We start from the raw sequence: 26,642 nt of genomic DNA, 5'->3' as shown, positions 1-26,642 counted from the left end.
ACTGGCAGATCCCAATGCATCCGAAGGACTAAGAGAAGGTGACCGCTGACAGGTTGAATTTACTGTGATGCCATTCGGCCTTTCTGTGACCTTTGATAGATTTATGGATACCCTTTTTCGTGGACTGAAGTGATAAGTTTGCTTTTGTTATCTGGACAATGTTGTTGTTTTTGGGGGGACCTTTGCTGAACATAACAGCCACTTAGCCGTTGTCCTTGACTGCATTGCAAGAGTGGACCTCGTGCTGAATTCTTAAAAGCGGCAATGCCGTATCATTTTGTTTGGTCATCTGGTTGACAAGGATGGTGTCAAGGCCGACCCACAGAAGATTGAAGATTGTCGACTGTGCCAACGAGCCCAAATCAGAAGGTGTCAACTGTGTCAACAAGCCCAAATCTCTGAAAGTGTTCAAGGGCTTCTTGGGACGTTTGTCTTACCTTTGGCGTTATGTCCCCAAATTTGCTGACTTAACCTATCTGCTTACATATCTTTTGCAGAAAGACGTTTGGACTTATTGAATGTGACTTCGTGTTTTTTTCAGCTCAACTTTCTTACCTTGCTGCCAATATTGCTCCATTTCTGCATGACAGCACCCACTGAACTACACACTGATGCCAGCACAATCAGCGTGGGTACTGTGCTCATGCAACGCCATGACGACAGTCAACATGTTGCTTATGAATGTCGCACCCAAGCAAGTCTGAAGTCAACTAAACCGTGACAGAACAAGGCAGCCTCACCATTGTTTTTGGCGTACAATTTCGTTTGTACATTTATGGACATGTCTTTACAGTCGTCACAGACCATCATTCTCTTTGCTGGCTTGTGAATCTGTGCTACCCCTGTGGTGAATCTGTGCTACCCCTGTGGTCGGTTGGCCCGCTGCGCATTACGCCTTCAGGAGTTAGTTGTCTGACAAAAGTGGCCGCCAACACGCCTACACTGACTGCCTCTCGCGGCTGCCTTTCGCAACTACTAATTGAGGTGATGAAAACTTAAGATGACTATCTCGCCACCGTTCCCCAGAGTTCCCGGATCTTGGCATTTTCAACACGGAGCATTGCAAGGATTAGCACATGGCACCACTTTTCGAAGAAGCCTGTGATTCGAAATCTGCGAGCCCTTTTGCATTCGCAGCTGTTTACTCTTATTCATCTGGAGGTGTGCGTTGTTCGATGCGTAATGCACAATAACGATATGGCTGGGCATTTTGGGCTTTCCAGGGTCCTTAACTGCGCTAAGGAGCATTTTTGCTGGCCAAAAATGCGTCGCACGACTCGGCGTTATGTGACCACTTGCATGCAGTGTCAGCAGCGCCCTCCCTTGTAAGTTAAGGTAAATGAAGACACCGCAGGGAAACAAACCCTAAGGGGATGGAATGGGGCGAGCCCCGCACTATGTGGAATTTCGTGTCCTAATGTGTTGGTTCCTAATCTGGTGTCCTAGTATGTTGGTTGCTGCATAGAATCTCTCGCAACAAGATTATCTGCAACTTCTGTTAATGTAGAATGTTAGGCCGGATTGTAATACATTGTGAAACACCCCGCACACAAAAAAAAAAAAAATCGTACAGTAAGAAAGCGTAGGGTGAACGCATCTTTGTGTGCATGGTGTTTCACTGAGCACTCATGTTCATCCTGTCTTTTTTAGTGTGTGGCTATTTTGTGTGCGGTGTTTCACAATCATCCGCAGCTGTTTTGTTTTGAAGTTTACCTTTTGATCACTGCCTTGTTTAGCGCATATTTTTCCTGCTCGCGCAACTAATTTCAAGTCATGGCTTTTCCACAGGATGATAACATCCACCAGCTGAAACCGGGACCTGTAGATGTAAAGGTAAGGATGCAAAATCTAATCTTGCTCAGAAATTTCCCTGGTGCTGAATTGTGAACTGATCATGTGCTTGCATTTTGCGACTAGATAGGTTTCTAAAGCAGTAGGGTAAATGGTGTCTACATTTTCCTGAATGGCGAAAAACATTCAGTTGTGTTTAAGTGATTTTGATGAAGCATGTGGGTATTTTAATCTTGTGCTAGGAAGAACGGTTTCGAGTAGCATGTGGCATGATGGAGTGCCTTGCACATGTTGCTCAGGTTGGTAGTGATAAAAGCAGACCTGCGACAAGGATAGTTTTTTAGTTCTGTTTAATATTGATTTTAGACCCTGAAGACTCCATTGGCCACTTTCAATCAGTCGAGATAGAATTAACAGACGTCTTGTACAATGACTTCTGGACCTTCATAAAGTTGCTCATTGCAGCTTTTTGTGCTGAAGATCATTAGAGTATGTGTGAGCTGCTCTGAGGCTGGATTCTCACGTGGTTGGCTTTTCCCAGCCAATTGGCTTCAGCTTGTGCGATTGGCCGGCGTGCCAGCTGCATGGCGACAGTCAGCACGCTGGCCATTCGTACCGGCCAATCGCGCAAGCCAAGGCCAGCCACGTGAGAATCTGGCCCTTGGCAAAGAAACTCATCTGGATATCGATTTGTACTAAGATTGACCCTTTTGACATGTAAAATTGACTGAAGCTATGCTAACAATCAAGGTACTTCTTTTTTGACTAAATAAAAGCACACTGATTTCCATTGGTTCCCTTTGCTGCAGAAAATTGCAGTGCATTGAATGTGCACAAATTGCCCTCTCTTTTGTATCTTTGACATAAAATATTATGGAATCAGAGAGGAAGATAGCTGCAGTTTTTCTCTAATGGCTCACATGTTCTGACACTTGCCTAACTTGCTTTGGTTTCTGCCTTGACCACAGTGGCTAATTTGTCTCTTTGGATAACATGTTTCACTGCTACATAGACTTGAAACATGACAGAAGGTCATATGTGAAGCTTAAGTACGTTTAATCTTCAATATGGGGTAGAACTTAGTGTTGTTTACTGCAAAGCTACAGTGGTTTAATGTAAGATGTAGTAGAGTAAAAAGTAGTGAAGTATAATATACCTGTCAGATTTGTCAGATTTTAGATTGTCAGATTTTAGGAAGTAGCTGTGAACTGTTTCATTCTTGTAAATGGTGTTCACTTGTGTGGTAGTTTTATAAGGTGTGGTCATGGGTTTTGTGTGTGGAGGTGCAGGGCATCTCTCAGTGGGTGATACAGCAGTCGTCGTTCCTTCTCCTCCAAGACAGGGAAGCTTGGTACTCTTTTTTTTTTTTAGTTTGTTAGCACTTGCAGTAGCGATTCCCACATATAGCCGTTGTTTGTTTGTTTGTCCGAAGCCTGCTTTGTGGCAGGCTGCTCACTTGCCCACCGTGGCAGGTGGCAGTTCAATTAATGGTTGGTTAACTATGCAGAAATCAACCTTTTTTTTTCTTTTGTGTATGCTTAGATTGTTATAACTTGTAATGTAGATTCCTCAAATTTTGGGTGCAATTTTTTCTTGCTTCCTTTACTCCATTTCATACATAGCAGGCAGCGCTGCGGGCATGGCGGAAGTAGCGTGTCAGTGAGACCATATTACTTTGCCACGTATCATTCATTCTTCCCAAAACTGTGGTGAGTGTTTGAACGGAAACAGAGAGCGGTATAAAACGATGTGGTAGCATTGAAAATCACCATCAAGGCTGTGAGGTGCTCACTGTTTGGGCCCCCTGGCTGATTTTCACAGAGTGAGAACTATATTTTGGGCGTAGATTAGGAGCGATTCGCCCTACCAACCGCGTGTCATAGCGCCCCATATAGTTCTTGCTTCTCGAAGTCTCTGTGAGTCGTAGCACAAAAATGTGGCAAGAGTCCAGGAGGCGCCAGTCTCAGCACCTAAAGTTTGTCGCAGCCAGATATGCTTGTGTTCACTTTGGTTGTATGGTGAACTACTTTTTCGGTACGTATACTTAGCCTGCGCTAACAGGCACACTAGCTTTGGCAGCGTTGCCTGCTATGTATGAAACAGAGTATAGCTTTGCTTGAGAGCCTTGTTTTTAGCTTGTTGTAGGCTTGAAAAGAGGAAGAGCTTTAAAGTTCTCTTTCCTGGTGACGGTGTACTCTATGCAATTCTAGTCCTTTTGCATTCCTCCGTTCCTTCCCCTAGAAAACTGTGGAGGTGCTATTGCGACACCAGGCAGATGTGAACGCACGTGACAAGTTTTGGCAGACTCCACTACACGTGGCTGCCGCTAACAATGCACTCTCATGCGCCGAGTTGATCATTCCACTTCAAAATAATATCAACATCTCGGACCGGGCTGGGCGCACCAGCCTTCACCATGCTGCCTACAATGGGCACACAGCGGTATGTATGCGGTGCCTACATACTCCTTGTTAAGCTTTTTCTTTGTGCTGTAAAAAATATATGCTTAATATGCTTTTTGCCATGCTGAGCAGGCGTAGTCTAGGTTCAGCCAGCCGGTATGTGGTGCACCTGGGACGCTTACAATGTGTCCTATTCTTTTGTCTCGTGGCAGAGAAGCTGACTGAGGGCTTGGTCTTTTTTGATTGTTTGTCCTCGTTTATGTTGACAAAAAAAAAAGTTTAAAGCATTGTTTGTTTCTGTCTGCTTTGTAACAAGCCAAACATGAGAGCTCTTCCATTGTGGACCTAAGTAGCACAAATTTCACACTGGCACACAGCTGTACTAGTTTTTGCAATGTACAGGACCACACCTTTACCTGATTTAGGCAGGTGCATTTAGTACTAGTATTGCATAGTTCTAGTTCTGCATTTAGTAGAGCTGTGCTTGTTTTTGCCATGTACAGAACTCCACCTTTGTATTTGATTTAGGCAGGTGCATTTAGTCATATGTGCCTGGATCTCCTGTGGTTCTGTCCAGATGGTGGAGCTGTTGCTGCAGAATAAGGCAACATGCAACTTCTTTGACAAACGTGATCGTCGAGCCATCCACTGGGCTGCCTACATGGGTCACACTGAAGTAATCGCTCTTCTGGTTAGTCATGGAGCTGATGTCAACGTGCGGGACAAAGACGTGAGTATCTTCATAGATTTCGGTTGAGCCTCGGTGTTAATGCTTAATCATCCATAACTTTTTAAGTAACGAGACACTTTCATCTTTAAAACCATTGTTTTCTCTTTTGGTATTGCAAACTGTACTTTAAGGGGGGAAGCGGCGATCAAATTGTGAAAATCTAGAAAAAAAATCAAATTTTAGAAAACATCAGATTTGCTTTGTGTACAGTCTTTGTAATCGCATCCTGAAAAATTTGCTCCGAAAACAGCTCAGAAGTGGCTTTAAAAAAGCTGCGGCTGCACTCTGCACTTATCTACAGACTACCTCACCCATTTGGTTTCTTAATACGAAAGCATTATAGGGCTCATGAAATGGAAAATCCAGCGTTGTCGTAGTTGTCCACACCAGGCAGTCCGAAAACCCACGTGGCCTCTTGACATCAGGAGTCCCTACATCATCAATAAAGAAAATGGCAGGTGGTTTAGCATTGGTAAGCACGAGATATTGTGCGAAAGCACGGTTTTTGCAGCGGGATGCCACAGTCTACTCGCAGCACGATTGAGGTGTCTACTTACCTAGTGAGCCAATTACACTTGCTACTCGGAGGTTTCACACAGACACCGCTGAAGGCGGGGAGTGCGGCTAGAAATGCTTTCACACTAAAATATTTTTGTGACTGTAGGCAGCAAAAAAACTGGCCAAAATCTCCTCGAAAATGGCCAATTTTCAAGCATGATAGCTTGAATTTTGCACTGCCACTTGTGGCAAGATTTGATGTCACTGGAAATCTGGTCGGTGGTGGAAAGCCGTAATTCTCCTCCTGTCGGAATCACATGCCTATGAGGCCCTCACAGCCAAGACACTAAACATTTCATTTCTGGGGCATTTTGAAGGACTCAAAATTTTTGGGCCTGGACTCGAGCGTACATACTAGGTGCGTGCTAAACCACCCGTGTTCTTAATTCCCTGGAAAAGGCCGGATCATTGGGAGGCAAATACTATGCACGTTTCTGCTGCCTGGGTTGGCGGCGGTCTCTTCGTTCATTTCCCACTCGTGGGTCCTCACCAAAACAATCCCCCCTATGGGGACACGAGGTCGAAGCAGGAAGAACGGAATGGTGGGTGATCTACAGCAGTTCTCTATGATTTTCCTTTGGGGAAAGGAAGGCAAGCAGCGCAGCCACCTGCATTCCGCTCACGGACACGCGGTGGAGGGTCTCTGTAATGAGCATGGCGGCAGCAGCGAGCATGCATTTGGGTTGCTTGAGAAGCCCAATTCCCACAGCTTGAGGGTGTCTGTTGTAACAGCATCAAAGTAATGTTTCATGTTATCTTCACTCAAAAAATTGCACTTGTTTGATACACATGGTCTTCATGACGACTGCTGTAGAAGAGGGTGTTAAGGTCACTTCTCCCATTCTAGCCCAGAAAGGCGCAACATCGAAACATTCACCTTGTTCGTTTTTACTTATTCGTTTTACTTAGAAAAAATTGGTGCGAGGTTTCTTCACTGGATTTCAGTTCTCGAGCTGTTCTCAGATACACTAGCCACTCAGTAGCTAGGACTGGCAATTCTTGAATAAGTCCAGGTACGCTTGAAAAAACTCGCAACTTTTTTTCTAGTAGGAACCTTACTCTGCAGCAGATCCTCCTACGGCTGTGGTTTGCCTGAATGGTTAGGGATGTCATTACAATCTTAATAATATCCTTTCTTTATTATTATGTTCCTGAGGTCTCAAACTCCCCCTTATGTTTTACTCATGCAAGTAAGGGAAATTAGTCATTTTTCCATCATTCTGTCGTTCCTACTGAATTCGTAATGTAAAAAATGCTTAAAGCTGCGATTTTTTGCAGGATCACCAGTAACTAATGGCCATAAACATGCAGTACCTTTTGGGGTATATTCTGTGATGTGAAAAACTTTATACTGAATCAAATACTGTTAAGATATACGAGTTCAAGCCAACAGCACTTTACTGGAGGTGCCATGAGGTGGAGTAAAAAGTTGCAAAAATGATAGTGAACTAGTCTGGGCTAAGTGTTTTGTGGTGCATAAAACTGCGAAAAAAAGTTGTAGCAGCGGAAGCACACTGAAGCTAGTAGGAAGCTGCAAAATTTAGGCAGGTTTCACATCATTATGAGTCATCGACTTAGTTGCCTTCCAACATTTGCACTGCTGTATTTTGAAGACCATCGACATCGCATATTTTACTACCCCTGTTGGAAAAAGAAATCCCGATAGTATTTGTTGATGTGGAGCATTGAACCTTGTACAGATGTTGAAAGTACTTAACACCCTTTTTTTTTTCTTCTCTTTTGCAGTACTACACTCCGTTGCACTGTGCAGCAGCCAACGGACGGCTGAGTGCATTGCGTCAACTGCTGAGCCTTGGGGCCGACGTGGATGCTCCAAATGCATGTGGCAACAGTCCCTTACATGTGGCTTGTCTCAATGGCAAGGAGGACATCGCCGACGAACTGCTTGCTGCTGGTGCCCACATCTCTGCAGTCAACTGCCGGGGTCAGGTGAGCTCATCTCCACTGCCTTCTTAACTGCTTGGTTCAATTCTTTATGTTAATGTTTCACTTCCTCAGAAATTTGCGTTCGGATGCACAGTGGTTGCCACTGTACTGTATCATCAGCATTAGACTAATGTGGAGCGTTTGAGCAGCATACTGTTCTGCAAGCAAAACAACACTAGCCCCAGCTGCTGGGTTTTAGAAGCTGCACCTGCGCAGAAGCTGAGCCACATTGACCGGCAAGCCATGGGGGTGGGGCGCGTTATCTGAAGACAATCAACCGTTGTCTATCAGCTTTTGTTAGAGTGTGCGAATATTCAAAATTTTGAATATGAATCAAATATGTTGGATATCCGAATCATATTTGTATTCGAGAAATTGATATTCGAGAATTTCTGAATATTTGAAAATTCCCAAATACTTGCCAGTGATAGTATGTGGCGCCAACTTTTATAAATTCAACCTTGGCAAAACTATAGTATCAGGGCAAATTATCCGACCGAGTTTAAAGTTCCAGGAAAACAATACAAAGGTCCTGTTCCCTTTCTTCGCCGTCGTTTATCTCGCATGGACCGATTGCATTCCAACGCCGCTAGGCTTGACCTCATACGAAATTCCGCAAGTGGGCTCTCTCACATGTCACACGTGCCGTGAACAAGATAGCTGACAGACAGACAGACAGAAAAACTTTATTGAGCAAGTGAGTTTTAGACCCAGCTGGGTCCCTGGGCCACTGCGCGGTCCTGCATTGCATCAAGTAGGTCATGCCGGGACATGACGTCGGCAGCCCGAGTCACCGCAGCAAGCTGCGATGTCGGGTCTGCAGACATGAGCAGGACCTCCCAGTCCTCTCAGTTCGAGATGGCGTGCTGTCCCCACGGGGGAGGGTCAGCAGGGCAGCCGAAAAGGATATGGGAGAGTGTGGCGTTGGGGTCACTGCAAAGGGAGCATGCAGGGGATGTGCCGCAATAGTGGGATAAAAGCTGAGGGGATGACAGAGAGCAGGTCTGGAGGCGTCTGAAGACGACCCGCTTTGAAAAGTCGCAACGCGAAAGCGTGCCTTTTTTTCTAACCTTATCCTTCCGTAATATGTTACATACTTAATGCCAACACCCATGCCATTTGTTCTTTCGCCTTCATAATTCTCTAAGCATGACCTCCGCCGTCTCGTTTTGGTCAACAACAATATGCGGGAAAGCCTACTTGCTGAGTTTCGTGTGAGGCTCCCAAATTTGTGTGTCGAGATGTCACAACAGTGCAAGCGATCCTGCAAAAATCCCGCCTATTGCATGGTGCATTGTAACCCGCGCACCTCTTAACGGCAGGCGTGGTGACATTCGGAGGGCTGCTGTCGCTTGGCCAAAAAATAGCCAGGCTGCGTAGTTTCGGTTTCTGAGCTTTGCCACTCGCCTGTGGCAACAGCAGCTGTCGGGCTGTGCATTCACTAGTAATCCAATCCCAGCTCCGTGCCACTTTCAGGCGCCGACTGGCTTGCCGCTGGTCATTTCTTTTTCCTTTTTAGAAACAGTCGCGCGCCGCCGCACCCCCCCCCCCCCCCCCCCCCCCCCTCTTGCGTTCGTGTTGTTCTTCCAGTGCACCGAAATTGGGCACTCGTCACAGGTTTACAGGTGTTTGCACGGCAGTTTTTTTTTTGTTGGGGGGGGGGGGGGGGGGGGGGCACATTTTATCAATCGACCTTCGGATAATTTGGACATTTCTTCCAGTCCCTTGAACTTTAAATTAGTGGGGTTTTACTACTCGTGTTATTTTTTTGTTCTTGCCATTTTTTGGATTTCATTTTGCATGACCACATTACAGGTTGGATACTGTTGTGCTGTCTAATTAAGAAGTATGCATTTCTGTGCTCATCATGTTTTTTTATATAGTACCGAGGAAGTCTAGTTTTGTTTATACCAGTTCCAAACATTATACAGCATTTTGCAAAAAAAATAAGGGCAGAAACATTTGCTTGTTTATCATTTTCTGAGATTTTTGTCTTGAACAAATATTCGATTCGTATTCAAAAATTTCAGTGTTCACACACCCCTACTTTTTGTAGCCTACTGCACATTTCTCAAGCACTCAACACAAAGGTAACACTGGCCGCACGCAACATATAGCATAGGCTTGTAGGCCTGGGCGACAAGCCCATATCCTCGTCAGACACCGCATACATTATAATGAACATTTGTATTTTACGAAATTCGCAAACAACACTTCACTCCTGCAGCCTAAGTGCCATTGGAATTCGAAGTGTGAAGCGATAGGGGTGCCCTGAGCAGCCTCCCAAGTTGATTGATTTTTCTAAACTAGATTTGTGCTCCCAGCGGCCAAACAGTTCCCAAGTCTGTCGTGCTTTTCCATGAGATATCTCATAATTTGGATTTCAATGCGCATTTTCTTGTGCATGTATTTAGCTAGATATACACGCCATAAAATGTTCCTGCATGTTTATGTAGGCTCAGGGGCCCATAGCAGAGAGCATGGAGAAAACTAATAAGGGAAGAACTGTTAGACCTGTGGGTGCCAGATTTTAGTGTACATTCACAGGACCACGGAGGCTTGAGATATGTATTTGGATTAACTCTGACTGGCCAAACCTGTGCTCGGTCTGATGAGTATGTACTGCAGCAACCATGTCACAAAGTGGCTGTAGCTGCACACCACTTGGAGAAAATTCTTGTTAAAGGGTTCATAAGCTTATTACCTTGCCTGCAAGTGCAATTCGGTTGGTGGTTGTGCTTGTGCAGACGCCGCTACACTATGCGGCAGCTTCAACACATGGGGCAGGCTGCCTGGAGGTTCTGCTGCGTCATCCTGGAGTTATGGTGAACTGCCCCAGCCAGGATGGCCGCACCCCGCTGCACATGGCAGCCATTCATGGCCGCTGCAGCCGTGCCCAAATGCTGCTCAAAGCTGGTGCTCACGTGGATGCCTCCGATGCACAAGGGTGCACTGCACTGCATGTTGCTGCTCAACATGGGCACGACCTGCTGGTTGGGGGACTGCTGATAGCCGAAGCTGCCTGTGACACGTGAGTTGTTGCATCCCTCCTTTTGTTTTTCAGGTTTGCACATTGTTGCACATTGAAGCTGGTGATTGCTAGCTTAATAAGAATGCTTCCAAATCAAGAATAGCATAGCATAGCATAGCATCTTTCTAAAATAGCTTCATTTAGCAATAAGAAGCCGCAACTGGTTGGCTTTGCTGTAGTAGTGACAAGATTATGCTTTAGTACTTTCTGAACTTCTCGAGCAAGTATGCTGATACAGTTTCCGACCGATCTTTCAAACTTTGTGGTATCTGGAAAATTGTCCAAATAATCAAACAGTCCAAAAACTTCATGAACTTTAAAAAAACTTTCCTGCAAAAAATTGATTTTTAAAAGTCATGAAATTTGTCGCTCCCCATGTTCCGCTTGCAGGCAATAATATTATACCCCTGTCACACGGGCATTTCGAGGGCCCTCGGACCGATAGTCTATCGACTCAAAGGCGATCGAGTGCTACTACACGGGCAGTTTCAATGTCCATTGAGTCAATAGCCTATCGAGTAAACGGAGCAGCGCGGAACTCCATCGAGATTTCGAGGGCCTTCGAGCGCTGCCCAGGGTTGCTAGCGTTGCTTCGAGTGGCGCCAAGCGCACTTTCGCACACGATACATTCACGGTACAAAAGCATGAACAAACATTATTTGCCAAAACAATAATTATAAAATTGTATGAAACTGGTTCTAAGCGCAATAACCGCATTAATTTTGCATTGCGGCCTTTGCGTTGCTTGTGCACTTAGCGTTGACAACATGGCGGTGCCTTTCCCGCCCGCTTCACAGCGATAACAGCTTCGTCGCTAATCCCTCAAAGCAATATCGTGTTTTAAACTGTTGTATTCGCCTTTGATTTGCCCTTTTTTACCCTCACATAAAGTTTCAAGAGACAAATAGCTTCTGTTTTTCAGATATCAAGGCAGATATCAAGGCATTCCCAGATGTTAAGCCTGATGAAGCAGCGCTCCGATGCAGTTCGACTGGCTGTGTTTTGGCTCGTCTTGTATTAGAGTGGCTACAGCAGTGTCTGCATCTGTCCGTCGCGTACGTGCAATTAAAAGGGTTTTAAACAACATGCGCGTATGCGTGTATTTAAGCATTTAGTATACATTTATCAAATATTTTTGTTATTTTGCAAAATCCAAAGTAGCGATTGTGGCGCCACACAAGCTTGGCGTAAGACACGAAAACTATTTCAATAGCAATTGAGATCTGCCGTGTAGCAGCGACACAACTCCTTCGAGTTTGATGGCGATTGAGAATTTCGAAGGCCGTCGACTTGATGGCCATTGAAACTGGCCGTGTGACAGGGGTATTAGACTGTATCTGAGCTATAGTCGTGCTTTCATCATGTTTACTACACCTCTTGTCACGATACCAGACAGTGCAACATGGCGGCTGGTGATGCCGCGAACGAATGCACTCGCCACACAAAGCAAGAACTGTTGATTTCCATGGGCAATGTCACTTGCAAAGACAGAGGTAATGCACGGGAAGGTGCGAGTGGAAGAGAGCACCTCTGAATGCAACCCCCCTCCCGCACTTCTGCTGCCTTGCACGAGTGGCTCCAAGCCATGGCAGACACTGCAGCTGTCCTGTTTTCATTGCCATCGCCTGCTCTTTGTAGGCTATCTCAATGGCAGCGGAGGGTGGGCTATTATCATGAGTGGCTCTGAAGAACAAATAGCCATCCCTATTCAAGACAGTCCGTCTGATTGACTCTATCAGCGCCTCCAAAACAATGCCAAAACATCCAAAACAGTGCCTTTTGCGGTGGCAGAGAACTTTGGTTTTGACGGCAATGACTGCTTGCATCTTTATTAGGAGGGCACGTGATTTTTTAAGGGGGAAAAAGGTCTTAAAAATAAATTTTTATGAATGCAGTCACAATTAGGAAATCTTCAGGGAGCATGTACTTTTGCGTGCTGATTCCAAATATGTCATTTAATTTTATGTACAGCAAGTCCTTCTGCACTATGCAGTATGTTATGTAACTTTTTGCTGAAAGCTTTAAAAATATTCTGCTGCAGGGAACTTGTTAGATTGCATGCCATTGGATTATCTTGACATAAAGCTATGCAATAAAGGTAAAATTATCATCCTGCCTGTCATAGAAGTTGAGTTATAGGATTTTGAAGTTGGCACTTCAGAAACAGGAATACAAATTTTTCTTTGTGAGTAGGAACAAAGAAAACAACAGTGAACAGGCAATGGAATGTGTGAAAAACATGGCCTTCCTTTTTTTTTTTTTTTTTTACACAGTTGAAACTTCTTACTCAGTGGAAAAGGGCACATTGATGCTGCAGATTGCTGTGGCTTGTGCCTTCTTTATCCCTCGCATTTGCCAGCTTTCTCTCAGCAAAGTCATGTGTCTTCCTTGCGCAGTCATGGCTCTTTGGGCATGACACCGTTGCACATGGCTTCCCTGGGTGGATATACTGACTGCTGCCGCAAGCTCCTACATGCTGGTGCAAAGATTGATGCCAGGGACGACCAGGGACGAACAGCTCTACATTTTGCTGCGTATGGCGGGTAAGTGGTGGCTTGATTCAATAGGTGCTTGGTGCTTAGTCATCCGAGCTGCACACAACTTGACGGCATGGAAGTTGGGCTGTTTTACCGCCTGTGATAGCCACCTGCCTCTTAATGATTGCTTTGTTGTGTAGATGTTACTTGTAGCTGTGCACGCACTGCTATGCCATCCTATAAAAAGTAAGTTATTCGCTTTATAGACAGATACTTCAAGATTTCGAATACCCTATATTGGTATCGAATCAGATATCAAATACTTGACTGTTCGACCGAATATTTGCAGTTATTGAATTTCACGCAAGCTCTCATTTTACTGTTTCAAAATTTTTGTAACATAATTACATTACTCCATGCAAGGAATGCACCATTTCCTTTTAGTGAATTTCTCGGGGGGAAAAAAAACACTTCTAGGCAATACAAATTTTGAATGCAGCTGCTGTAGTACTTGAATCGCTGGTGACCACATAAGGAACACACAGTGCCAAACGAAGGCAGCTCTGTGTTTCGGCTTGGGCAACGCACACAGCAATCCGCCACCATTGAACCTCGCATGCGCTATTCTGTGCGCCACAGGTCACTGCCATGGCACCTGTTTTCATGCCGCCGCCATACCGTCCTCCTCCGCTTTCCTTCTCTGTTGCTGTTTCCTTCTCTGTTCTCTGTTTCCTTCTCTGTTTCTCTTCTCTGTTGCTATCTTTCATCCTTTGCTGTGCTTGCTCTCTTTCATCCTCCGGTATGCTCCTCGTTTGCTCTGTTACGCTGAGGGATGACAGCGACGCCGCTCAAAGCAGGAACGGGCGCTTAAGAGCTGCGCTCTAAAAAGTGCGTCCGTTGTGCAAGTAAATGTGGTATATCTCTGCTAGTACAGTCGAACCCGGATATATCGAACCCGCATATTTCGAATTATTGGCTATATCGAACACACAGATTACCCCCTTGAAAATACTATGTAAAAGTATAGGACAATTGCGTAGTATATCGAATTCCATTTTCGTTGGACATTCGATATATCGAACGGCGCGCTGCGCCGCGCCCCTGGAAGGTGCGCTTTTCCCAAAGACATTCGTGTCCGGTCCTGAGAGGTAAACTTTTCCGCAGAGTCAGTCAGCAGGCTCCTCCTCTGCGCATGCGCGGCCGTCGCCTAGCGACGGAGACGGAGAGCCTTTCCCCCGTTCTTGCGCCCCACCGGCGCGAGCTCTCTCGCTCCTCCTCTACCGCCGGCGTGTGCATTGGGAAAGGGCATTGGAGCTCATCGAAGAGAGCGTGCGGCATGGAGACGCGGCAACGTTTCCAAGCCACGCTTCCTGGGAAAAGGGAGAGAGAGAGAGTGAAGGGTCGGCACGGTCGCTCGTGGGCCAGGGGAGACGAGAGAGCCAGAGAGGGCTCAAAAAACGAACATAGCGCCTTCGACGGCCGATCTTTTTCCCCGCTCTCTTCTTTCTTTTCCCTTTGTCGTTCCTTCGCAGCCCCGTTGACTGTCGCTCGAACAGGCTTCGCTCGGACTGCTCCATCTGCACATCGTGCGTGTTGTTGTGCGTACCTCTGTTTCAACGTGCCGTGTGTGATTGCAGTCATCTGGTGAGCTATGGCATCTGCGGACATAAAAAAGAGGAAGAATCTGGACTTTGCAAGAAAGCTTGAAGTAATCCGGCGTGTCGAGAATGGAGAAAAGAAGTCCTCCGTGGCAGACGCATTCGGCATTCCGCGGAGTACTTTAAGTACGTTGTTAAAGAACAAGCAGGACATCAAGCTTAAAGCAGGTGAGGAAAGTCGCTCGGGAGCGTGTCGTGTGCGCCCTGCTGCTTTTGACAAAGTGGAGAAGGCACTCTACACGTGGTTTCTTGAAATCCGAGCGAAAAATATTCCCGTGGATGGCCCGACCTTAATCGAAAAGGCCAAATGGTTTGCTACGGCTCTTGGCGAAGAGAACTTTTGCGGTGGCACTGGATGGCTGCAACGGTTTAAAAACCGCCACGGCATTGTAGGAAAGGCCATTTCAGGCGAAAGTGGGGCTGTCAGCAGCCAGGAGATGCAGCAGTGGCTTTCTGAGGAGTGGCCGAAGATCACTGAGAAGTTTTCGCCTGCAGAAATCTTTAATGCAGACGAAACTGGTCTCTTTTGGCAAATGTTGCCGAATAAGACACTCGCTCTTCGTGGAACCACATGCCACGGTGGTAAAATGAGCAAAGTGCGTGTGTCGGTGCTGCTTGCAGCCAACATGGACGGCTCGTGCAAGCTACGGCCATTCGTGATCGGGAAGAGCAAGTCACCGCGCTGCTTCAAGAACTGTAAACAGCTTCCCGTCCGCTACGGCTGTAATAGGAAGGCCTGGATGACACGTCAACTTTTTGTTGAATGGCTGCAGGCTTGGGACGCTGAGTTGGGCAAGTTGGGCCGCCGAGTTTGCCTTCTGGTAGACAACTGTTCGGCCCATCAAACAACTTGTAAGCTGCAGCACATCGAATTGAAGTTTCTCCCGCCGAACACCACAGCGAGACTGCAGCCCCTCGACCAGGGTATCATAAAGGCATTCAAGGTAGGCTATCGGAAGCGACTTATTCAACGGCTCCTCATAAACCTCCGCATGGGAACCGATCTCAAGATTGACCTGCTTGGCGCGATCCAGATGATTACCGGCGCTTGGGGCGACGTGAAGCAGGCCACAGTAGCCAACTGTTTCGGCAAGGCAGGCCTTGAAGTGGCTAGAGATGAATGTCCGGAAGCTTTAGATGACGATGAGTGCTTGGAGGACGCGTTCCGCGACTTGTCCAATTTTTCCGGCACCGTCCCGCCCGAAGTTACTGTTGATGACTTCATTAACGCTGACAGCGAAGTTCAAGCGGTAGCCGACCTCGCTGATGAGGACATTGTGGCCGGAATAGCTGGCGTTCAAGACAGTGATTCCAGCGACAACGAGGGCAACTGTGTTTTTGAAGAAACGCGTCCGTGCACAGCCACTGAACTGGCGTCAGCGTTCAGCCTGATTCGGCGCTGCTGCGGCGAAATGGAAGGCACTGGGCTCTCGCACCTAGACAGTCTCGAGAAGATTGAAACTAGTGTTTTAAACTTCATTTCCCAGAGGAAAAAGCAGCCCAAAATTAGTGATTTTTTTTCCGTGAAATAAAGCGCTTTCATATTGTGTGCACATGCTATGTGATTCGCGGCTGTTCCAATTGGTAAGCCACAATTTTTTATGATCGCGAGTGCTTTTTTGGCCTATATCTGTATATCGAATTTTCGCTATATCGAACTATTTTCCGATCCCCGTCGAATTCAATATATCCGGGTTCGACTGTATTCAGTCGTATGCAAGCTTATCTTACCCAGAACAAAATTTCCTTAATGAGAAAGTAGCCCTGAAAATGAGCTTCAGTTATTGCTAAGTTGGTGTTGCATAATACGTACTGATATGTACTTTTGTCACAAATACTTTTGTTTCTAACGTATTGCATCAAGATCTGAAAATAATTGCGACCTAGCATAAAAGGTATTGGTGGTCGACTGTTCAGTGGGAATTGCTTTTTTGCAGGACAGTTGTTTGAAAGGTGAGGATCACTTTCTCAGCAGAGCCCCGTTATTGATATGTAGGGAATGATAATAGATTTACTGGGCAGGTAACCAAGAAGGCGTTTGAGTTGGCTAATGATGTACCATACCATTTTCAATTGACAATTTTTTTTTCTTGCCTGAGGTGCCAACGTAGAAACTCTTGCATAGCTATGCTTGGCTAGCATAATGTGCATATCAAGCAAGCCTTCTGTTATCAAGCCTTCTGGTATGTGTGTATAAGCGTGACACATTTGGTCTGATGCAGTGCATTCGATGGCCTGTAAGCTTTTGCATTTATGTGCATACTGCAAAACATTAACCCTTATCTTTTTCTCTATCTCTGAGCACATTGTTGTTGCAGTGTTTTAAACTGTTGTGGTCTGTCCTTTTATAATGCAGCAATCAAGAAACCTTGGCGTTGCTCATTAGTCGAGGTGCCGACTGCTTTGCCTGTGATAGTTATGGAAGGTGAGTGGCCAATCAATCATTTTACATTGACAGCAGGTCCTTAATGCAGTTGGCTACATCATTAGTGTGCACCCTTGTTTTGTGCTATTCATACAGCAGGCAAGTTAGCTGGGTTGTGCTCTTTCCATGATTATACAAGGGCAGTGCACGAAAATTGGCTGGTATCATTGACTTGTGTCATCTTCCTCGCCTATAAATTCGTGATTTAGGTGACACATTGCTTGTTCTGGCCGTGAAATGGATATAGCGAACTCTCCAGCACTAAACTGTTCCCGTTCGGATGGCAGGCGGCAGGCTTCACCGCACTGCACAAGTGTCTGGTGGTGATACAGCAAGCGTTTTCACCAAGGTTTGCACTTTTATCTCGTGCTCACCTACAGCGGCGTGTAGGGTTGCAGTCCAGCAGTCAGCACACGTTCACGCCTCTGGCATCCGTCGACAGCGCCATGGAAGCAGCAGCGCAGGTGGTTGTAAGCTTGCAGTAACAATCCTGTGCTCATTTCAGCTGTTGTGGAGGTGGTGAAAACAGCAGTAGCTTTCGATCTGAAGTACCGCCTTCACGCGACTCGGCTGTGATGCGGGGAAGCCATCGCAGCCAGCGCTAAACCTGCGCTTGTGTGCTGTGCGGGGAAGCCAAAGTAACTGGCGCTCAGTTGTTTGCGGCCTTCGGAATAGCCGCAAGTGTCTTCGAAATGCCACCAAAGCGTGGAAAAACGTCTCTCCATCTCTCAAGTTAAGATCACCAGAATTGCTGTCCCTTCAATTATTAAATTGCGCCATTGTTGCGCGTGTTTCTGACGAAATATTATAATACGAATTTCGGCTATTGCGAACCATTTTAAGATTTTTTACTTGTTCGCTATAACGTGGTTTCACTGTAGTAGCCTTGAAGGAATGAGGACGTGGACAATTGCAGGTTTTACAGGGGAGGTTGGCTGGAGCAGAATCATTAGCAGCACAGACACCCATTTTCTTGTCACAAACTAAACACATCACTTTTCACCTTCTGTGAGTGCAGACTCGCTGTGGGCACCTTTGCTGACTGGCAGCAAGCAGTGTTGTGAGAGAAAGCAGTGACTGGTGAATTCATTACTATGTCTAATGCTTCGATGAATGCCCCATTGGATTACGCCATTGTATGAATGTTATTGCGCAGTGCTTGCAGTTTTGCAAAGCTTTTAGTCAGCTACGAAAGGGGTAGGGTTTTAACATAGCTAAAATGAGTAGACGTGCAAAAGCATGCGTTTAGCCCGGTTTGTTCATGTTTTTGCTTTCCTGGGTCGTTGGCACGTCTGGCAACGGTATTAGACTCAGGTTAAGCTGATCTGACTTCTTCACTCAGCAGATGGAAGTTGATGAAGACGATGACGTACAATGCACAGCACGAATGTGTGCTGCAGTTTTCTCCTTTTTTGCCAAGGTTAGACCCCTTGTCAGTCTTGAAACACTGGCCGCTGTTGCCCATTCCAAGCAGACTCCAAAGCCACCTTCACCTCGTGATGAACAAACCCGCCCACAAGCCCCGGCGGAAGCAGATTAAGACCTGGCTGGGGCAGGACAGTGCCCGAAAAATCTGTCCAGTGTGCTGGGAACTGCTATGGATTTTACTCCAATGATTCTAATGCCGATAACCGAGAGTACTTCGCTGTTGCAGCAGCACCTTTCGGAAGGTAGCATTTGCTGTGTACAGTCGAACCCCGCTACAACAAAAGTCGCTCAACGAAATTTTCGCTGCAATGAAATATTTCCAATTCCTTGTCAGCTCGCCATAGAAAGTAATAGAACATATTTCTCATCACAACGAACCAATTTTGGGGCACGTTTCCGCTTCAATGAAATTTTTGCTATGCGAAGTTGGATTTAAACATCTGTCTTACAATAAAACAAGCATATCGCCGCCCATCTGTGTACTGTACTTCCGTAGGTCCACGCTGCTTTGTTTCACAAAACTTTTGCTGGAGCCAATTGATCCTCTCATTCAAACGCGCATGAAGACTGCCATTGCTTGGTGGTGATGACAATCGGGCTGGCTGCCTTGTGACAAAGCGCGGGTGCAAGCTCCCGTTTTCTTCCAAGCCAGAGCCGCAACCAATCCGTCGCCAAAGAACGCAGCAGCCTGGCAACAGCAGCAGCGCGTTTGCCCTAGTTTTTTTCACTCTTGCTTGTGCGCTGCAATCGACGCAAGCATGGTGACTTTGTCTAGGAAGTGGAAGTTCCTTTCTTCCGAGGAGCTGAGTGATGAAGCTATAATTGAGGGTGTTCGTTACAGTGACGCATCATCTGATGATGACAGCGATGTAGAGGATTTCGCACCACCATCTGCACTAAAAGTGATGGAAGCATTTAATGTGCTCCGCAGATTTATTGGTGCTCACGATGACGACGTCGCGATGCAACTGCTCACCGAGTTCGAAAGTCGTGTGAAGGCACTCGTGGCAAGAAAAAAAACAAGTAGAAGAAGCTGACCGACTTAGTTGGAAATAAATGATGTTTTCGGACTGTGTTGTCCAACCTGACAGTGTTTTTGGCCTGTTTTCACCTCAGTGATATTTCGCTTCAACAAAATTTTTCGTGCGCCCCGTCAGTTTCGTTGTAGCGAGCTTCAACTGTACTGGGATTCGGAAGTCTCAGCAGGACGGGTGTGCAACAGGGTTCTCACTGCTTGTCCATCCCTTTGTGTCGGTCAGGCTTCCGCTGCACTACAGCGCAGCCGGTGGTCCCCAGCAGCAGGGTGGAGGCTGCTGCAGCTGCTTGAGTACCCTGATAGCACTTGGCTCAGATGTGGACCGGGCAGATGCTGAAGGGCGGACCCCACTCCAAATGGCAGCCACCTCCGGGGACCCCGACGGCAGGGCCTTGGCCATTCTGCTTGAGCACGGTGCCCAGCCTGGGACACATGACAACCGACGGTTTGGGGCTCTGCACCACCTGGCAGCCACAGGGCACATGATCCCCCTTGCAACTGTGAGTGGCCTCACCATGGCCTCTTATTTTAACTTTCAGGTGCTATGCACGCGATTGTGTACATCGTAAATGCGCAGTGTTTTGTGGGAGTGTGCTACAACTAATTTAAGTCTTCATATTGTTGCTGGAGGCTTTGTCACGTTCATTACTGTGTAGTACAGTAAAACCTCATTGATACGTTCCGAGTTCATGCGATATCCCAGTTCGTACGATCAAAATCACGGATGTTAAAAAATGTCTCATTGAGTTGCATTATGTTTTCCCTGGTTAATACGTTCCCGGAAAACACGATTTCCCGGCTACTACGTTTAAAATTTCGACAAATTGTGGTTGTATAATACGTTTGTTGACAAACCACACACGTGCAAACTACAAGTGGGCCGAACGAGAGGGCACGCGACGTTTTTTGCGACAGTCACCCGCCGTGATGGCTTTTCTCCATTGCCTCGATGCAACGAGGTGAAGCATCGCCACCATCTCCAAGAACAAAAAAAAAAGGCGCGTTAGAATTCGCAACGGCTGTTTCTGTGGGAACGCGATATGAAGAGGACAAACGCTGAGGTTTCTTCATGGTCCATCAGGGAAAGGAAGCGAAGCTTCTACGAACTACAGTGGTGCACCTGTATAGGAACGGGCCTGGTCTGGGAAACGCAGCTTAAGGGAGTCATCATCATCACCATTATCATCATCTTCAGCCTGACTACACATACTGCAAGGCAAAGGCCTCTCCCATGTCTCTCCAATTAACCCGACCCTTTGCCAGCTGCGCTCACCCTATCCCTGGGAACTTCTTAATCTCATCCTCCCACCTACTAACCTTCTGTTGCATCCTGCTACGCTTGCCCTCTCTTGGAAACCACTCCGTTACCCTCAAGGACGAGCGGTTGTCTTGCCTTCGCATCAACTGCCGTGCCCAAGCCCATTTCTTCTTCATGATTTCGACTAAGATGTCATTAACCCGCGTTTGTTCTCTCACCCACTCTGCCCGCTTCCGGTCTCTTAATGTTACACCTATCATTTTCTTTCCATGGCTCGCTGCAGTGTCCTTAAGCTGAACCCTTTTCGTTAGCCTCCATGTTTCTGCCCCGTAGGTGAGTACCGGCAAGATACAGCTGTTGTACACTTTTCTTTTGAGGGATATTGAAACTCTTGAGGGATATTGGTAAACTGCTATTCATGGTCTGAGAGAACCTGCCATATGTGCTCCACCCCATTCTTATCCTTCTAGTTATTTCCCTCTCACGATCCGGATCAGCTGTCACTACCTGCCCTAAGTAGATTTCTACTTACCACTTCCAGTACCTCGCTTCCAATTGTGAACTGTTGTTCCCTTGCTAGGCTGTTGAACATTACATTGGTTTTCTGCATGCTAATTTATAGACCCACCGTTTTGCTCTCCCTGTCTAAATCATCGATCATGCTTTGCAATTCATCTCGTGAGTGACTCAGCAAGGTAGTGTCACCAGCGAATCTCAGATTATTAATGTACAGTCGACGACTGATTTTCTCGACCGAAAAATCAGGCAGTCCGGAAAATCAAATTTCAGCGAAAAAATCACATCTAATGCTTTTATGCTGGAGGAAGAGGTCAGTTGTGTTGCACACGTTCTAAAGCCCCTAATGACTAAACTTCACCACACGACACGTGCACAGACGGCGGGCTGCGACCGCTTTTCCAAGCTAGGCCTGGCTGTGCTACCCTCGGCATGTCGCTGATAAACGCACGGGTTGGGACCAAGTCTAAACGGAAAAGCGAACACGCTGCTGTGGGAACTGTGCTGTGCCCGCAGTACGACGGGCCCGGAACGAGGATGCGAAGATGGCGAAATACTAAGAACCGAGAAACAGCTGAAGCAAGCGCTCCGTCGGCATTGGCCTTCATCATTAGGCCTAGCGACTAGAGCCAAAATCGGCATCGTATCCGGCAATATGCACTCTGAGGTAGCTTGCATATAATGAGAGGCATCTTGCCTGTCATTGAAACGCCAGTTGTTTACGATAGAAAACTCAAGTTTGCGGTGCGTTTTGCCGCAGGTATGCTGACCTCGCTTTGAAATGCTCCACCATTTCCTCTCGCGCTCACCGTCTCCATGAAGCCGTATGCCCCCACACGCTTTGCTGCTATGTCTTTATGCATTTGAGACGAAAGACTCGGCACAGATGAGTTCCGTGAACTCTGACTGCTTTTCAAGTTCGTGCGATGGAAAGAGAGAGAGAGTAAACTTTATTGTTCCAATTGAGAGGTTTGGTTGCGTGCCCGGAGACTGCCGATGTCTTCCAGGCTGAGCGTGGTTGGCGCCCCTAGTTCAAGGCACCACTGTCCCTGGCCATCCGGCATGCATGGCTCACTAGGTCCCTTTGGACCTTAAGCTGGCTGCTGGTTAGCCGGTCCTCCCACTGCTCCGCATTTGGGTCTTTATTATTTCGGAACGCTTCATTGTGTGTACATTCTCATGTGATATGATATAACGTGGGGGTTGCCCCGCACCACGGACATGTATCCCTATACTGCTCTGGATACATCTTATGTAGGACATGAAGGTTGTAGAAGGTCCCTGTTTGGAGTCTTCTCCAGCATGTCGCCTCGTATTATGTTAGCTGAGGGTGTGGCTGGGGTGTGTGCGATGGAAGACGTTCAAGAACAGTACAAATTCGAAAACACACGAACGCAATGTGCCGACTCGAGCGGAATTTCAGCGTCTCAAGTTTAGAGGCTCCCTCAGATATAGTAAAGTGAAACTGCAGTCCCATTTGAGTAGGGTGTGTTGCTGGGCAAGTTGGTTTGACATTTTGAGCATTTCGCCTTCCGTAGACAAGTGTACATATTTTTTTGTCCATAGTAAAGATTTCTTTTTTTTTTTTACAAGAAACGGCTGTAGTAAAGAGCATTTGGCCGTGGTGACGTACTTCCCGCAGAATGATGTCATCGCGGCACGTGCGAAGTCGAGGATTGTGGTTCCTACGTTCGCAGGCAAATGGATACTGAAGACGATAAAACATATAACAAACACGAATATTATGAATTATTGGCTATATCAAACTGTTCCTAAATATTTTTGACAAATACATGCATTTTTTACTTTTATGCATCGAACGCGATTTGCCTAAAACGAATAAATTGAACTGCTGAGAGTCAAGCTGTGCCGGCCCAGATGGCGGGTGGCAGGCTTCGTCTCACTACAAAAACGATTAGTGGTGGTGCGGGAAGCGTTAGCACCACGGTTCATGCTTTATTTCCTTTTTGCCAACAGCGCCACAAAAGATGTAGCGCTGAGAGAAGCTGTTAGCCTAGTAGTCAGAACCAGTTTGCGCCTCTCGCACCCGTAGGTAGTGCCTCGGAACAAGTGCACATGGTCGGTTGTTGCTTTCCACAGCCATCCTCTGCTCACGTCGACTGTCACAGAACGGAACGGAGGTGGTGATAACGACAATAGCTTTCGTCATGCGTCCGCAAGTTTGCACATGGCACCGCTGTAATGCAAGGAAGCCATCCTCCTAGATGGTGTTTGGCCTTGGCCTGCCACCATCGCATGCTACAATGCTTTGCAGGGAAGCCAACCTAGTTGACGTTTGCCGCTCTTTTTTTTTTTTTCCGGCCTCTCCCGGTTGCTCTTCTTTCACTGATTAAATTTGCTTCTCTAGCATGAGTTTCTGGAGAAATTTTATAACCCGAATTTCGTCTATATCAAACCATTTTTTTACCTGTTTGCTGTAAGGAGGTACCACTGTATTACATTTTATAGTTTTCTTGTGAGTAGATCATTACGAATGGTATGGTGGATATAATTTTCGTTTTTCTGCATTTTTTTCTGCTTTTTTAAAAACAATTAGCTCAGACTGATAATGTTGAAAAGTACATTTGTGAAGCTATATTTTGGTATACCTATTACATTGTACTTTGAAAATTTTTTGAAAAAGGGAGATAGTTTTGTCATAGCTGTAGGTAGTGCACTACATGTTGGTGCCCAATCCTGGCTGGATGCATGCTACATGTGTCAGAAAGAAAGAAAGTTAATTCGTTTGTAATTGTAAATTGGTTCCGGTAAGAAGAGTTAATTCACACCATTTACCTGTCTTGCGTATACCAGCTGTCTTTGTACACAGCAATATATGGTATGCATTGCGCGTTATAACCTTTGTAGGGTTTTTAGGTTGGTTTGCAAAGCTTCCGATTAGTTTGTGCACTCAGTTTGTGAAGCCTTAATTTTGAGAAAAAAAAAGTGCGCAGATTATGCGATTTATGTTTGTCTGTTCATTCACTCCTCAGCAATTGCTAAAGCAGTACCATGCCCAGCTTAAGTGGGTTGAGACATCACTTCAGCCTACAATGAAGACCATAAAAATAGAACGGAATTGGAATAGAATTGTTACATAATTTGTGCATTAGATTTTTTTCGGGTCATAATTAAAATTTTTTAAATGCTGAACCACAAGTTGTATGGAGGATTTTACTTACAGATGCTTTATATGTATTCTGCAGCTTTTATCTGTGATGACTTCCGAAGATATCCGAAGAACAAAGTCTTGCAGTGGATTGACGCCACTTCACCTCGCTGTAAGTTGAGAATGAATCGCAATATTTTGTTGATCTTTCTTTTGCAGCTTATAAATGGGGGGGGTCTTGGGTTTTTGCTCCATGCATGCATATTTCCATTCAGCTGGCAAGTTTCACTGAGAGCTACTTTATGCTATATTACGCAGCCTTAACTGCATGTTAAGGCTAGCGGCGCATTGCCACCAGGAAACGTGCTGCTAGCATGGGTGCACTCTATTCTAGCTTTTGCGCAGCAGAACGTTTTCTCCTTTCTGGTGCAAATGCCAAGTGCACAAGAAAAGTTAGCAGTGCTGAGGTGCTGCATGTCCACGGTTCCAGTCGGAGCCTGGCTCGCAGAACGACATGTCCATGGTCATGCCGAGTGTCACAGGCAGTTATCATCTGTTGCTTCCAGGAGAGCATACCTTGTGGGTAAAAATATGCACACATGAAACAATAGAAACAGTTGAAACAATGAAACATCCTAGTCGAAATCAAGAGGAAGAAATGGGCTTGGGCAGGGCATGTAATGCGAAGGCAAGATAACCGTTGGTCCTTAAGTTTTATGGAGTGGATTCCAATTGAAGGCAAGCGTAGCAGGGGACAGCAGAAAGTTAGGTGGGCGGTTGAGATGGAGAAGTTTACGGATATACGGTGGGCGCAGCTGGCAAAGGATAGGGTTAATTGGAGAGACATGGGAAGGGCCTTTGCCCTGCTGTGGGTGTAGTCAGCCTGATGATGATGATGATGATGTGTCAGTGGGGTACCATGTTCTAATCACAAAGACCACCTTCACTGAAAATGAAGCTGTTGTAAGCTAGAAAAGAACAAGAAAGAAAATACAGGTATCACCATCACCGGCCAGTTTCGCAGGTAAACTGCGTGCATTGTCTTCAAATCTTTGGTCACGGAACCCAGAGGGCAGGCTACGTCACCATTCACTTCAAAATGATAGCAATCAGTCTTTCTTGGTGTAGATGTTAAGATTTTGCATCAAAGTGGCAAGAAAATTTTAATATTCAGTATTTTGGTCGTGAAATAAATGTCTTTTGTTGATGAGCAAACATCATTGTGCCAAAATAGAGCCAGAGGATCAATTCTTACTGGGGAATATAATTCGATAGAGACGCACTGCGTAGAGTTGCAGTGCTTCAAATTGGGTTACACTGCTGAAAATTGCCACTACATTTTGGGACTGGGGACTGAAACGAGTATTGTTGGAGCAGATTAAAATATTACAATTTCGGAAAACCCTTTTGGCATCATAGTATCACCGTGGCCTATGCTTTTCACACAAACAATAAAAACCACATTCTTAATATAGAGTAGAGCCCCGCTCTTACGTTCCTCAGCGCTGTGTTTTCATGGCTGTTATGTCATTTTCATCCCGTTCCGGCATAGCTCCGATAGGATTCAATGTATTGGGAACCCCGTTGTTACGCTGTAGCTGTGAAAACGTTCCCGTATGATAGGTCGCAACCTGGTGCCCCGAATTCGCCCAGGCAATGCGCGCTAACCGCCATTTTAACTTCTGACTGGTCTTGGCCAGGCTTGGCTATGAAACTGGCTGTAAGAAGCCGCACGCGAGTTGGAGAGGCCACCACTAGATGGCCATCATCCCTCGTGAATGTCGAACTATGTTCGCCATGGTCGAACTTGTAACCACGATCTTTGCGTTCTTAGATGGCGTCGCGCAAGCAGAACGTGCTTCTCCTTGAGGAAAAGCTGGACGTACTAAACGCAATAGAGGACTTGAAGCATTCCTACAGGAAGTTCATCAAGAAGCACTGCCTCACGCATATTGATCATGGAGAGCAGCCTACGACCATTTCAGTACTTGATGCTATGCACCACATCGCTTCAGCGTAGACTGCAGTCAACAGCTTGGCGTGGTGTGGCTTTCGCATGGATGAGGAAGTGGAAACTGCTGCGGAAGCTGAAGAGTCGGAAGCAGCCTCTTGTGATCAAGAGCTAACTGAGGTTATGAATGCACTGGGTGCCACGGGAGTCACATACGACGACTATGTCGCCGTGGATGCTGCTGTCGTGACGTCGGAGTGCCAAAGCATCGCCGAGGTCATTGCGAACTCGGTCGCGAGTGAAACCTGCGATGATGACAAGGAGC

The 26,642-nt window shown here is 46.3% G+C and overlaps 1 protein-coding gene across 2 annotated transcripts in view; it reads left to right on the top strand.

The window, feature by feature from the left end:
- LOC144125805 (uncharacterized) overlaps positions 1–26,642 on the top strand; it is a 75,256-nt gene that overhangs the window by 6,869 nt on the left and 41,745 nt on the right. For both annotated transcript variants that reach the window (XM_077659513.1, XM_077659514.1), the window contains 9 exons: positions 1,789–1,833; positions 4,033–4,233; positions 4,771–4,923; positions 7,228–7,431; positions 10,176–10,459; positions 12,856–13,002; positions 16,951–17,019; positions 19,707–19,983; positions 24,464–24,538. In XM_077659513.1, the coding sequence (XP_077515639.1) occupies positions 1,789–1,833; positions 4,033–4,233; positions 4,771–4,923; positions 7,228–7,431; positions 10,176–10,459; positions 12,856–13,002; positions 16,951–17,019; positions 19,707–19,983; positions 24,464–24,538 (1,455 nt within the window). The remainder of the gene's footprint in view (positions 1–1,788; positions 1,834–4,032; positions 4,234–4,770; positions 4,924–7,227; positions 7,432–10,175; positions 10,460–12,855; positions 13,003–16,950; positions 17,020–19,706; positions 19,984–24,463; positions 24,539–26,642) is intronic.

Source organism: Amblyomma americanum, chromosome 3 (genome assembly GCF_052857255.1).
Source record: "Amblyomma americanum isolate KBUSLIRL-KWMA chromosome 3, ASM5285725v1, whole genome shotgun sequence".
Lineage (NCBI taxonomy): Eukaryota > Metazoa > Arthropoda > Arachnida > Ixodida > Ixodidae > Amblyomma > Amblyomma americanum.
This window is presented reverse-complemented; position numbering and strand designations above follow the sequence as displayed.